At 47.1% G+C, this 14,336-nt stretch overlaps 3 protein-coding genes across 5 annotated transcripts; all 3 read right to left on the minus strand.

The window, feature by feature from the left end:
* LOC142882320 (uncharacterized) lies at nucleotides 1-3,167 on the minus strand. The gene is made up of 4 exons (XM_076017001.1): nucleotides 2,783-3,167; nucleotides 1,604-2,140; nucleotides 1,411-1,524; nucleotides 1-1,194 (listed from the first exon to the last, which is right to left on the minus strand). The coding sequence occupies exons 1-4, from the start codon at nucleotides 2,797-2,799 to the stop codon at nucleotides 270-272; spliced, it is 1,593 nt and encodes a 530-aa protein (XP_075873116.1). The 5' UTR covers nucleotides 2,800-3,167; the 3' UTR covers nucleotides 1-269.
* A 1,561-nt stretch (nucleotides 3,168-4,728) lies between these two features.
* Nucleotides 4,729-9,299, minus strand: LOC142882318 (uncharacterized). Of its 3 annotated transcripts, none has more exons than XM_076016999.1 (4): nucleotides 9,145-9,299; nucleotides 6,339-6,875; nucleotides 6,146-6,259; nucleotides 4,729-5,929 (listed from the first exon to the last, which is right to left on the minus strand). In XM_076016999.1, exons 1-4 carry the CDS (start codon nucleotides 9,159-9,161, stop codon nucleotides 5,005-5,007), a joined length of 1,593 nt encoding a protein of 530 aa, XP_075873114.1. In that variant the 5' UTR covers nucleotides 9,162-9,299; the 3' UTR covers nucleotides 4,729-5,004. The 3 variants fall into 3 exon arrangements, with proteins under 3 accessions (XP_075873114.1, XP_075873112.1, XP_075873111.1); XM_076016997.1 differs by lacking the exon at nucleotides 9,145-9,299 and adding an exon at nucleotides 7,463-7,509; XM_076016996.1 differs by lacking the exon at nucleotides 9,145-9,299 and having other exon boundaries at nucleotides 6,339-7,373.
* Nucleotides 9,300-10,951: 1,652 nt separating this feature from the next.
* rpl27 (ribosomal protein L27) lies at nucleotides 10,952-14,021 on the minus strand. The gene is made up of 5 exons (XM_076016994.1): nucleotides 13,913-14,021; nucleotides 13,339-13,421; nucleotides 12,645-12,814; nucleotides 11,127-11,237; nucleotides 10,952-11,042 (listed from the first exon to the last, which is right to left on the minus strand). Exons 2-5 carry the CDS (start codon nucleotides 13,417-13,419, stop codon nucleotides 10,994-10,996), a joined length of 411 nt encoding a protein of 136 aa, XP_075873109.1. The 5' UTR covers nucleotides 13,420-13,421; nucleotides 13,913-14,021; the 3' UTR covers nucleotides 10,952-10,993.
* Between the last annotated feature and the right edge of the window lie 315 nt (nucleotides 14,022-14,336).

Raw genomic sequence — 14,336 nt, forward strand, 5'->3', positions numbered from 1 at the left:
GTGTTGCTAGGTATTTATTGCCATTGGGTCACATGATTCAGATGCTACAACATAAATTCATTTCATTTTTCTTCAAATTTGACACATAAGCACAATGGAGTCAGTTCAGGTTAAAAGACGCTCAATGAAAAGATTTGTTCAGTGATTGACATCATCAATTACAGCATGTTAATATTTGGTCAGTGATACATTCAAAGAATCAAAGTGAGATAGACTCAGAACATTAAAGCGATTTAATCAAATGAGACGATCTGATTGGCTCCCTGAGCTCAGGGCTTCTCCTTCTCTCCAGGACCTCCATCAGCTTCGTCACTGACCCAGGGATAAAATGGTGACTCCAGGACATTGTTCCGTTGGGCTGACCTCTCCCGTCCTCGGCACAGTGAGTCGTGGATCTTCTGCCAGGAGTCCATCTCTGATTTCCACAGCACTGCTCTGGCTCTGAGGAACTTGGACACCTCTGACCCCACACCTTTTGCCAGACTAATGCTGTCTTTGCAGATGAAAAAGACGTCCATGCCGATGAAGAGGGCATTGACTGCGATCATACCAGCTCTGACCGGCTTGGCAACAGCCGGAGCCCCTTTGGCTGCAGCCTGGCCAATCTCTGGGATTTCAGAGGGTGCCCTGGCAGCACCTTTCTCAGCGTTTAGGATCTTGAAGGCACCAACAGCGTCAACGAGCCCATCAATGGCTTTGCCAATGCCAACAACTCTACCAAGAATACTGCCCACTCCCAAAGCCACATTCTCCCAGTCTGTCTCCCTATAGGAGACTTCCTCCAGATGTTCCTGGAGAGCCTGAACATTCTCCATGAAGCTCTTCATGGTCTCGTTTGCTTTATTCGTCTCTGTTGTGTTCACTCCAATCTCTGTGGCAGTGGTGACTATACCATTGACCCCGCTGGTAATTCCCAGACCCAATCCAGTCATTGTGAGAGCAAGAGACACTCCAGCAGTGACTGGGATTAAAGCCAAACCAACGATGGAGAGCACTCCTCCCACCAACCCCACTGAGGTTCCTGCCACGCTGGAGATCTTTGCCCCCTTGCTCATCTGGTCCAGCTGTACGGCGGTCACCTCCAGGTCGTCCAGGAACTGCAGCATCCTGGGACTCCGTTCACTAAACTCCTCTGTGAAGCCAGGCTTGGATTCCTCTCCGAACAAGAACACCATCCTGAAGTTCTGGTCCTCCCTGTCGAATCAGAAACTAGGGATGAGTTCACCACCTCTCCAGACACAACATCAGCTGCAGAAAAGCTCTCCAGGACTTGACAGAAAGTCACATTGCTAAGGAGCATTTTGTAAATTCTGATTTGGTCTTCAAAGACATCAGGGTTCTGAAGGTCCTGCTGGATGAGGCTCTTCAATGGTGATTGTTGTGGGTTGATGGAGATTGTACATGTGATACCTGATTTCATCCAGCTGCTTGATGTGGAACAGCATCTCTTGAGCCTGGTCATCAGACAGGTCCTCCCTGAGGTCCACAGTGGTTTCTGTCTCCATCCCAGATTCACTGAAACCGCTGTGAGGCACCAGTTTAGAGTTACCATCTCAAATGTGATGACATGGAGTTGAGTGAAGAAGAAGCAGGGCGTGTTTACCTTTTCTCCATTGTGTCGCAGATCATCTTACTGGTCTGTATGTACCTGTCCAGCTGATACATCATCACCTCCACATTGTGAAGGACTGGGAGGAAGAAGACTGCTGCATCTCTTTTAAAATGGACCAGAAGGGGACAGACCTTCTGAGCAGAGATCAGGACCACCTGGATGTCCTCCAGGTTGGTCCCTCTGGGCAGCTTCAGGGTCTGATTCCCCTCCCTGAACACGTGGAACGAAGTGACCGTCAACTTCTCCACAGCATCCAGGAAGTCTTGGAGCTCCTCCAGACCTGGCAGAGTGTCCTTCAGCAGAGCAGAAAGCTCCTCCTCCAACTCAACTTCTTTGCTGCCTAATTTAAATATTTTCCTGATGCCGGTGTTGGATTTGGCAGCACTCTCTTTTATGTATATCATCTTGTCCAGCTCAGTTTCTCTGCACAGCATCCATCTGGAGCTCCTCTTGTAGAAGCTCCTCACTGTGGCCACGTAGCTCAGAGTATCTGTGGTGTATTTGCACAAGGCCTTCTTCAGCTCTCTCCTGGAGGGAAGAAATGGAAAGATCTGACCACACACTGTCATCACACATTCTACAAAAGTCATCAGATACAACAAGAGTTTGTCAAACCCATGAAACACAAGGAGACAAAAGTCATCATTCATCACATCGACCAATGGCATGAATCAGTGTTTTGAGTTTGGGACTGCTGTTACAGAGTTTGTCCAACAGATGTCGCCAGACAGCTGAGGTGACTGGTTTTCTTCCAACAAAAAGTCTGATTGATTGATGTCCTGTCTGCATTCTTCTTCTTATCTTTTGACTGTGCAAGGTCACGACTTGCAGTATATTTTACTGCATGCAGTAGATTTGCCTCAATCTGCTTGTGCTCGTTCATAAACTGTACTGTACCTAAACACACCTCTGGTACAGGATGTTCACACCAGTCCAGTTTCATGGTACAGACCAGACCTGGTGGCCTCTACTGCTGGTTAACCAGTATTGCTGTTAGTTAACGCTGCTGGTTGAATAAAGAGACACATCACAACATTACTGTTGTTGTCGTTGTTGTTGTTGTTGTTGTTGTGAAACTTCTACTTTAAAAAGTCTATACCTCCAATCAGGATTTAGGATTTCTATTATTTGAACGCATTGCGCTCCTGGTTCAGGTCCTAAAGTGCTCACCTTGCCTCCGACGACATGCTTCCAGTCTGGGGTCCTGATTGGTCCTCGCCTGGTGGGTTCAAACACAAAGTAGCTTCTTCTGTCTTTATCAAAGGCAAACTTGAGTCCTGCTGCTTCTGGCGTTGATGAAGTGAAGTGATGGAAGTCTGAGTCGGTCTTTGTGCTGTTCAGCATTTATAACTGCACTGTGTTTACTTTCATTTTCCTTCCTCAACCTTGACACCATCGAACACACCCATCTCTGTTATTCAGCCACTCAAACTCCTGTTCTGGACCTGTTGCTAGGGGTGGGCGTATATCAATCCTAGTGTTGATGGTGTCAAAGCCAAGGTGACTATTTTGTATTGGATTGATACTTGCATGATGTGATGGATACTTTTGTTGCAGTTCCTCTTCTTGACATCCACCAAATGACTTCTCTCACAGTTTCTCTCCACGTCTGTCTCAGGAAACAGCATAGCCCCCCCCCCCCCCCCAACCCCAACCCCAACCCCAGAGCCAGAGCCAAAACAAAGCGCACCACACGTTTTCTCTCGAGGCAAACAGATCTACGGCAACAAAAATGTCAGACTGTGGTGGATCCCAGCAGCATTCGTGTACAGTTGAAGCTGCAGTGAAATTAAAACAAATAAAGCCTCTTCACGAGTTTTGCTAGGTATTTATTGCCATTGGGTCACATGACTTAGATGCTGCAAAATGTAAATGCGCTCCATTTCTTTTCAGTTTTGACATAGAGGGGTGATGGAGACAGTTCCGGTTCAATGAAAACCCAGATGTATTTCGTGATCAGAATTACAGCAGGTTAATATTTCGTCATTTCAAGAGACAGAATCAGAACTGGAAAGTGATTTAATTAAATGGGACGATCTGATTGGCCCTCCAGGACCCAGGGATAAAACAGTGGCTTCAGGACATTGCTCCGTAGGACTGACCCGTCCCGTCCTTGGGACAGCGAGTTGTGCATCAGGAGTCCATGCTCCTGGTCGTTCTTTGCTCTGTTCAGCTGAGTCTACTTTTGTTTCCTGTCTGTTATTTCCGCGCTCAACCTCCTGTGCAGTTACTGCACGGATCTTGTGGTTGTTTCCTTCCTGCCAAGACTGTTGACACTTCTGTGTTCTCACAGCTGCTTAAACTCAAACAACTCTGGTATTATCTGCACAGTAATTAGCATATCATAGCATATCAGACTGCATTCATTCATCTTCCATAGCCGCTTCTCCCCGAGCTCAGGGTCTCGGGGGTCTGCTGGAGCCTCTCCCAGCTGTCTTAGGTTGAAGGCAGGGTGGACAAGTGGCCAGTTCATCGCAGGGCCACATAGAGACAAACAACCTACGGACAATTTAGAGTGTTCCATTGACCTCACATCACACGCGTGTTTTGGAGTGTGGGGGGAAGCCGGAGAACCCAGCAGACACAGGGAGAACATGCAAACTCCACACAGAAAGGCCCCAGGCCCGGAATCGGAATCGAACCCGCAACCTTCTTGCTGTGAGGCGGCAGTGCTAACCACTGCGCCACCGTGCCACCATATCAGACTTTCTGAACTTAATTCTCTCATCTCCTCTGCAAAACCGACCACTAGTCTGTTGGAACCAGTTCCAAAAAAATAAAAAAAATTCAAATATGTAACACCATGAACAGAAAGAAATATGACTGGCTTATCACAGCAGCGTTTGTGTAAAATAAAAGTTAGACTCTGGCCAGTCAGTGTGTTTTAGACGCTTCGATGAAGCTCTAGAATTGCTGTGTCAAGCAGTCTTTTTACTCTGTTCCGGTTTTTAATGAGTGCACTCAGGATTAAGGATGTGATGAAGATGATCTCTTGTGTCTTTGTATGCTGAAGGCGACCAAATAAGAAACACTTGAACAATTATCAGACTGTGGTTTAACACAGCAGCATTAGTGTAAAATGAAAGCTGCAGTGAAATGAAAACAAATGAAGCCTCTTCAAGAGTGTTGCTAGGTATTTATTGCCATTGGGTCACATGATTCAGATGCTACAACATAAATTCACTTCATTTTTCTTCAAATTTGACACATAAGCACAATGGAGTCAGTTCAGGTTAAAAGACGCTCAATGAAAAGATTTGTTCAGTGATTGACATCATCAATTACAGCATGTTAATATTTGGTCAGTGATACATTCAAAGAATCAAAGTGAGATAGACTCAGAACATTAAAGCGATTTAATCAAATGAGACGATCTGATTGGCTCCCTGAGCTCAGGGCTTCTTCTTCTCTCCAGGACCTCCATCAGCTTCGTCGCTGACCCAGGGATAAAATGGTGACTTCAGGACATTGTTCTTTTGGACTGACCTCTCCCGTCCTTGGCACAGCGAGTCGTGGATCTTCTGCCAGGAGTCCATCTCTGATTTCCACAGCACTGCTCTGGCTCTGAGGAACTTGGACACCTCTGACCCCGCACCTTTTGCCAGACTAATGCTGTCTTTGCAGATGAAAAAGGCGTCCAAGCCAATAAAGAGGATATTGAGTGCGATCGCACCAGCTCTGGCTGTCTTGGAGAGGGCCAGAGTCCCTTTGGCTGCAGCCTGGCCAATCTCTGGGATTTCAGAGGCTGCCCTGGCAGCACCTTTCTCAGCGTTTAGGATCTTGAAGGCACCAACAGCGTCAACGAGCCCATCAATGGCTTTGCCAATGCCAACACCTCTACCAAGAATCCTGCCCACTCTCAAAGTCACATTCTCCCAGTCTGTCTCCCTATAGGAGACTTCCTCCAGATGTTCCTGGAGAGCCTGAACATTCTCCATGAAGCTCTTCATGGTCTCGTTTGCTTTATTCGTCTCTGTTTTGTTCACTCCAATCTCTGTGGCAGTGGTGACTATACCATTGACCCCGCTGGTAATTCCCAGACCCAATCCAGTCATTGTGAGAGCAAGAGACACTCCAGCAGTGAATGGGATTAAAGCCAAACCAACGATGGAGAGCACTCCTCCCACCAACCCCACTGAGCTTCCTGCCACGCTGGAGATCTTTGCCCCCTTGCTCATCTTGTCCAGCTGTACAGCGGTCACCTCCAGGTCGTCCAGGAACTGCAGCATCCTGGGACTCCGTTCACTAAACTCCTCTGTGAAGCCAGGCTTGGATTCCTCTCCGAACAAGAACACCATCCTGAAGTTCTGGTCCTCCCTGTCGAATCAGAAACTAGGGATGAGTTCACCACCTCTCCAGACACAACATCAGCTGCAGAAAAGCTCTCCAGGACTTGACAGAAAGTCACATTGCTAAGGAGCATTTTGTAAATTCTGATTTGGTCTTCAAAGACATCAGGGTTCTGAAGGTCCTGCTGGATGAGGCTCTTCAATGGTGATTGTTGTGGGTTGATGGAGTTTGTACACGTGATACCTGATTTCATCCAGCTGCTTGATGTGACGCAGCATCTCTTGAGCCTGGTCATCAGACAGGTCCTCCCTGAGGTCCACAGTGGTTTCTGTCTCCATCCCAGATTCACTGAAACCGCTGTGAGGCACCAGTTTAGAGTTACCATCTCAAATGTGATGACATGGAGTTGAGTGAAGAAGAAGCAGGGCGTGTTTACCTTTTCTCCATTGTGTCGAAGATCATCTTACTGGTCTGGATGTACCTGTCCAGCTGATACATCATCACCTCCACATTGTGAAGGACTGGGAGGAAGAAGACTGCTGCATCTCTTTTAAACTGGACCAGAAGGGGACAGACCTTCTGAGCAGCGATCAGGACCACCTGGATGTCCTCCAGGTTGGTCCCTCTGGGCAGCTTCAGGGTCTGATTCCCCTCCCTGAACACGTGGAACGAAGTGACCGTCAACTTCTCCACAGCATCCAGGAAGTCTTGGAGCTCCTCCAGACCTGGCAGAGTGTCCTTCAGCAGAGCAGAAAGCTCCTCCTCCAACTCAACTTCTTTGCTGCCTGATGTAAATATTTTCCTGATGCCGGTGTTGGATTTGTCAGCCCTCTCTTTTATGTCTATCATCATGTTCACCTCAGTTTCTCTGCACAGCATCCATCTGGAGCTCCTCTTGTAGAAGCTCCTCACTGTGGCCACGTAGCTCAGAGTATCTGTGGTGTATTTGCACAAGGCCTTCTTCAGCTCTCTCCTGGAGGGAAGAAATGGAAAGATCTGACCACACACTGTCATCACACATTCTACAAAAGTCATCAGATACAACAAGAGTTTGTCAAACCCATGAAACACAAGGAGACAAAAGTCATCATTCATCACATCGACCAATGGCATGAATCAGTGTTTTGAGTTTGGGACTGCTGTTACAGAGTTTGTCCAACAGATGTCGCCAGACAGCTGAGGTGACTGGTTTTCTTCCAACAAAAAGTCTGATTGATTGATGTCCTGTCTGCATTCTTCTTCTTATCTTTTGACTGTGCAAGGTCTCGACTTGCAGTATATTTTACTGCATGCAGTAGATTTGCCTCAATCTGCTTGTGCTCGTTCATAAACCGTACTGTACCTCAACACACCTCTGGTACACAGTGATGGGAAAGTTCACTTTCTACCTGAACTAGTTCAAAGCTCAGTTCACACATTTCTGAATCAACTAGTTCAGTTCATCGTTCATAGTTCCACATTTTGAACTAAAGTTCACTGCGGTCAAGCCAGCCAGTGGTACTGCGGTAAAGCTAACCAAAACATTCTAAACATTTATATTTCTCAGGTCAGCTGCATTACTGTCTGAGTCTGACTGACTTTCCCAACTGCATTTTGCTTGCTCCGTATACACCAGGTATAACGGTAGTCATTGTACTCAATGGGGAAACGAAATAGAATCGCTTTTCACTGTACTTGGTTTCAGATGAACATTATTGGAGAATTCCTAATTGTCACTCCATCATTCCACTTCAGGGTGCTAGTGCACCACCCCAGGAACACCCTCACTGAATTTCAGGAAATTCTGATGTAGCATTGATGTAGCAATTTCCTGAAATTCAGTGAGGGTGTTCCTGGGGTGGTGCACTAGTAATAATAAACATAAAAAGTGCACATTTTTGGATGAGCTTTATTCTGAAATGCTACATCAGAAATTTGTGAAATTCGCTAAGGAGATTCCTGGGGTGGTGCACTAGCACCCTGAAGTGGAATAATGGAGTGACAATTAGCAATTATCCAAATCTTTTCATCTGAAATCAAGAATAATAAACATTAAAAAAAATGTACATCTTTGGATGAGCTTTATTCTGAAATGCTCCATCAGAAATTTGTGAAATTGAGTGAGGGTGTTCCTGGGGTGGTGCACTAGTTCCCTGAAGTGGAATAATGGAGTGACAATAGGAATTTTCCAAATATTTTCAATTGAAATCAAGAATAATAAACATAAAAAGTGCACATCTTTGGATGAGCTTTATTCTGAAATGCTCCATCAGAAATTTGTGAAATTCAGTAAGGGTGTCCCTGGGGTGGTTCTCGAGCACCCTGAAGTGGAATGATGGCGTGAAAATTAGGAATTCTCCAATAATTTCTGAAACCAAGTACAGAGAAAAGCGAAAATCTCGTTTCCCCATTGAGTACAATGACTACCGTAATACCTGGTGTACACGGAGCAAGCAAAAAGCGAGTGCCTGCTGGCTCGACCGCTTTTGCCGAACTGTCGGTTGGCTTGACCGCAGTCTTTCCCAGACAGTTCTGTCAGTCATGGGTCCGAGAGTTCCGAGCTACTACTGCTGCCTCGTCCGTGTGCACCAGGGTGTCGTTGTGACGACTGATGGTGACGTATGTGTTGGAGCGACAGACAAGCAGCTTGGTTGCCAGCTTGGGTGGTTTTCCGCTAAATATTAAAGCCTGTTTCCGGTGTCTTTGAGCGGGGGGTTCGCCCGGAAGCCTGTGGGCATCTCTCGTGAACGGAGCTTTGAACGGCGCGCACAAACGCCAGAATGAACGCGTTCAACAACAACAACAACAACAACAACAACAACGCGTTCAAACGCAAATAAAGAACGAACTGTCGTTCGTTGAAGGCGTTCGGACACAACACTGCCGGTGTGGATGTTCACACCAGTCCAGTTTCATGGTACAGACCAGAGCAGCGTTGATTTGGGCTAATACCTCCACCTCCCCAACACCTCCTTGTTAGCCGCTGTGCTACGTGCTAATACTGATGTTCCCTCAGTCATCACATTGACGTCATGTTTCTCAGTGAAGTTGTGTGCTGGTGCTCTGTCTTCACCACAGCCTCTACTGCTGGTTAACCAGTATTGCTGTTAGTTAACACTGCTGGTTGAATAAAGAGACACATCACAACATTACTGTTGTTGTTGTTAAACTTCTACTTTAAAAAGTCTATACCTCCAATCAGGATTTAGGATTTCTATTATTTGAACGCATTGCGCTCCTGGTTCAGGTCCTAAAGTGCTCACCTTGCCTCCGACGACATGCTTCCAGTCTGGGGTCCTGATTGGTCCTCGCCTGGTGGGTTCAAACACAAAGTAGCTTCTTCCTGCTTGATCAAAGGCAAACTTGAGTCCTGCTGCTTCTGGCGTTGATGAAGTGAAGTGATGGAAGTCTGAGTCGGTCTTTGTGCTGTTCAGCATTTATAACTGCACTGTGTTTACTTTCATTTTCCTTCCTCAACCTTGACACCATCGAACACACCCATCTCTGTTATTCAGCCACTCAAACTCCTGTTCTGGACCTGTTGCTAGGGGTGGGCGTATATCAATCCTAGTGTTGATGGTGTCAAAGCCAAGGTGACTATTTTGTATTGGATTGATACTTGCATGATGTGATGGATACTTTTGTTGCAGTTCCTCTTCTTGACATCCACCAAATGACTTCTCTCACAGTTTCTCTCCACGTCTGTCTCAGGAAATGAAGGAACTTCAACCCAACTTGTTCTCCACAAAAAAAATCTACATGGAATGAATTTAACTTACTGCTGCGTTGTTGACATTGAGGTTTATATTTTCTTACTTTGTTGCGCTTTTTTTGTAGTTTTGCACTAGTTTGTCTCAAATCTTGGTCCTGTGTTTCGAGGCAAAGTCACAAAATTATTCACGATCACGATCGTGACACTTCAGGTGAAAAGTATCTGTGTCTCTGGCGACGATACCAGCCTCGTGTTTCATTGATATTGTATCAAAACCATAATCCCCAGTATCGCCCACACCCACCTGCTGCGTTTACAGGCTGTCCAAGGAACACATGGGAAATTCCCACATGACGATAGTGGAGTGAGCTGTGTTCAAACAGAGTGGGAAAAATGAATTTCAACAGCAGTTCATTTGAGTCACTAGCTGCGCTTCCACGACCGCCGCTCCCCTGATCTGGCAATGGAGACAGCTCAACTTGGACAACCCTCTCAAATATCAAACATGGCTAAAAGGTTTTTTCAGAAGTATCCATAGAGAGATATATTGCAAACGCGGCAGTGGACGTGACGTATGGGGGTCACGTGACCAGTTGACTGAGCAGTGCAAATGTGAAAAGTGGAGTGTGTGTGTGTGTGTGCCAGGTTTGGGGTTTGTATCCGCAGGTGAACGATTGTCCTGTGTTTGCATGTTAGCTGCCCCGCTGTTTCCACTGGTTTTTCTGCTATGCCAACTTTATGATGCGTTTTATGATGAGGTTTCGAGGGCCCGTTTCTGTGGAGGACAATAATGACACACATTGATAAGGCAGTGTGTGGATACTGTTTACCAGCCAGTTATGAAGGCCACTCTGTGGTGTCGAGAGCAGGAAGTGGCGCTACAGTGCTCCACTTTTGATAAGAACCGGACCGGACAGTGTTTTCACTCAGTGCAAAAGCACCACTCCCCATGTGGACACCTTTAGTGATGGCAGTCTGAAGGTCCTTATTAACACCGGGAAATAGGCCAAGCGACGCAAAATATTAACCTCAACAAAGCAGTTGTGCACGCCAGCATCATCGGTTCCGTGCGAGCGGCTGTTTTCCAAATGTACAACAGTGGTGAGCAGAAAAAAAAAGAAAAAAAAGAAACCGACCGACTCAAAAAACAGTTGGAAAAATAATGCAGCTGATTAAAAACCTTTGAGTGAATGTTTGCCCTGCACACCCTGTGTCAGAGTGGCACAAGCACCCCGGCACAACAGCATTTGACATTAGAACACACGATACACCTGTGCATCTGTGTGTATACATACATGAATACATATACACACACACACATATACACATGTACACAGCAGCAATAACAACAAACGCAATCACTTTTTTTTGAAACATTTATTTGTGAACGCAGATGAAGTTTAGAATCGAAGCTTCTGGAAGAACCACTTGTTCTTGCCCGTCTTGTACCTGCAGACACACAGTGGATGGCGGTGGTGAGACCTCTCAAACACACACACAGACACACACACACACGTTGCTTGAGCAGCTCACCTCTCCTCGAACTTGACCTTGGCCTCTCGCCTGGCTTTGCGTTTGAGGGCGGGGTCTCTGAAGACGTCCTTGTTGACGACAGCCTTGTCCAGGGGGATATCCACAGAGTATCTGGAGGAGCAGCAGCCGTGGGGTCAAAGGTCAGCACAGCAGACTTTCACAGGTCACATGAGACCCCCCCCCCCCCCCACTGTGAGAAACACCTGACAGTGTTAACACACAGAGCGACGCCTCGTCTCTTCAACAGAAGTCTTGACTGATGCAGGCAGCATGAGGACGTTACAGGCGGACCACTGCTGATCTGGTGGTCTTCACACACAACAACAACAACAACTAGACAAAATGTCCAGATCAGAGTCTTCACACCAGCCGGTGACATTAAAACAGCACGACGAGTCAACATGCGTCTTCACTCAGAAGCTCTGAGGACTTGAAAGACATCGTCAACCTGTTGCTGACTGCTGTCGTCCACGCTTGTTCAGACTGAAAGTTTCATAAAGTAAAATTAAACATGAAAAGACGGCGAGAGCGTCGCCCAAGTACCAACAAACCTGCATTCTATCATTTGGCCAGCAGAGGCCAGCAGAGGCAGCTGCAAAAAGCCAGAACTGACTGGCTGCCTTAAAGCCACACCGTAAGGTCCATATAATCACTCATAACTCTCATAAAATCAGCTCTAGTTGTGGGTGTGGCCAAAGTCTGTGGTTGGCTTGCCAGCTGGTGGGCAGGGCACACGCTCCAATCACCGCTCACCTGTAGGCTTCAGAAGCAGCCAATGATTCTTCCAGCAGTGTCAGACACTGTTGGCTGCAGTGAAAACACTTTACGGCCGTTCCTTCAAACACTGAGACCATCAGCTGCCAGACGACTGGTCCAGGACCGTGAAGGACTCGTGGTCTTCAAGGTCTGCGGTGACCGGGACACCGTCTGACCGGACTTCCTGTCTGCCAGCTCCACACAACCAGCACAACTCAGCCAACAAGAGCGACAGCAGAGCAGCCAGTTGTCATGTGGCTCGGTGACGCACTCACACAAACTCAACACAACAACAAGCCACAACAGCAAACTGCTTTCACTGGAGACACAATGCAGCCACCTGACCTCACAATTAAACAAAGTCTGTCGATCCTTTCTACTCAGTGGCCAGGGATGGCGCTATCGCAGTTTATCTAGTTTGAGACACTGGGAGACACTTGCACTCTTCCAACTGAGGATGCTAGTAGTATTAGTGCGCAGGCCTCTGGGATGTTGGGGTTGTCCAGTGTGACAATGTGCTGGATGTGGCTCTCTACCTGCAGGAGCACTTCAATCAACACAGGAGGCTTCATGGGTACAAAAGTCCTGCGCTTGAAATCTGGTCCAATCTGGTTTAGCAGTGACTCAAAAACCTGGACGCCTCCTCTAACCAATCCTAGATCCTCAAGGAGCCTCATCGAAGCAGCGCTACAGTTCCCCGTTTAGCGTTAGCATCCGTCCCATGATGCCACTGCAGCAGCATCCGCATGCCTCTCCACTCACCTGGTGGGCATCAGGTGGTTGTAGTTGAAGACCTTGACGAAGGCCTTGATCTTGGACCTCTTGGCGATCTTCTTCTTGCCCATGGTGGTGGTCACCTTGCGGGGGTAGCGGTCGATGCCGGCCACCAGAGCGTGGCTGTAGGGTCGGTCGGCGGTGCCGTCATCAATGTTCTGGAAGGGAAGAGATGCAAGGTTAGAACACGCCAGACACACACAGCAGTGTTGTAGTACTGGAGAGTGGTGTTGGTCTCCAGACCACTTTTTATCTCGTTGTGCAGGTCACAATGACTACATTTCCATCTATCAGAGGCATTATTACTGGCTCTGGTCTGGCTCTGGGACTGGAGGGACTCTGGGTTTTTGATCCAGACCAGTGGAGACTCAGCCAGCACTGCAATAACACAGTAATAACGGAAAAGAATCCAGCTGCTACCTTGTTTCACCCTGCTGGTGACACCCTGCACCCTTACTCCTAGTTCTTTTATTTTTCTGAAGCAAAGTTGGCTCAAAACAATTGGCAAAGCCCTTGCTGAAAAGAGACGTTGCTGTTCCATTTAGTAGCAAACTGGGTCTCCATGTCAATATTCTCGAGTCTTGGTCTCGGGTTGCTGCGGTCTTGACACACACACACACACACACACACACACACACACACACACACACACACACACACACACACACGTAGATGATCGTACCTTCACGATGACAGCTTTGCGGCCGGCGTAGCGTCCAGCCAGCACCATCACCACCTTCCCAGGCTTCATGAACTTGCCCATTTCTGCCAAGGGGAAAACAGCAACAACGTCAAATTAACGCACACAGCCGCAGCGGAACAAACTTCTTTCACGCGAGACAAAACCCGCAAGTTGCCGAGTCGACCCGAGTAGTTCCGCGCTAATGCTAACCAAACTAGCATTAGCTCGGAACTACGAATCGCGTTTCGCGCATAGATTTGACCTAAAACCCAACTCTCTGGTGTTGAGGGTCAACACAGAGCCCGATTCACGCGTGACCGGTGCGGTTCTGGTTCGGAACTTTAGAGCTCGGTGACTGAAGAACCGGGTCACTCGTCAGCGAAGCTCCCATGTTGGAACCGCCGACCGTCGCATTTAAAGCTCTTTTCTTGCTCTATCAAATTAATGCGCGATAAAATGTCATGGTGCTGCAAGTGGACGGGTTGTTCTGTTGCGTGTGATACGATAAAAACTCTGGTAAATGGCGGATATTGACGGATGGATGGAGATTATTGGGCAGGAAAACGACACTCACTGATGCTGCTCTATGGCCACCGCTAGCAGGAAAGGAAGTTGACGAGGGCTCGTTCAACTTTGACCTCGTCGATGTGTGGCGTCACTTCCGGAAACAGTCGTCTCCAGCGGGGGAGGAAGCGGAGCGTGTTGTTATGGCGGCGATGCGAAATGTAGAAGGTTTTATCTTCTGATATTTGACTCGGCGGTGTTTGGAAATAAGTATATTTCCCTCAACAAAAGCAGCGGCCGTTATTATTTATAGTTTTAATCGCAGAGTGTGAACTTTTCTCTAAAAATAAAAAAAGCTAGCGATAAAATAAAGTTAATTTATTAGCTAATCACTGAATAGAGAATAGTGAAGATGTTAATTTAAATTAAAGCCATATATTAGTTGTTTCTTATCATGTCAGAGTTTATAAAAGATCTGTTTTTAAAAAAATATA

This window comes from Nelusetta ayraudi, unplaced genomic scaffold, assembly GCF_046127955.1.
Source record: "Nelusetta ayraudi isolate G7.1 ecotype Tasmania unplaced genomic scaffold, CSIRO-AGI_Nayr_v1 ptg000256l, whole genome shotgun sequence".
Taxonomy (NCBI): Eukaryota; Metazoa; Chordata; class Actinopteri; order Tetraodontiformes; family Monacanthidae; genus Nelusetta; species Nelusetta ayraudi.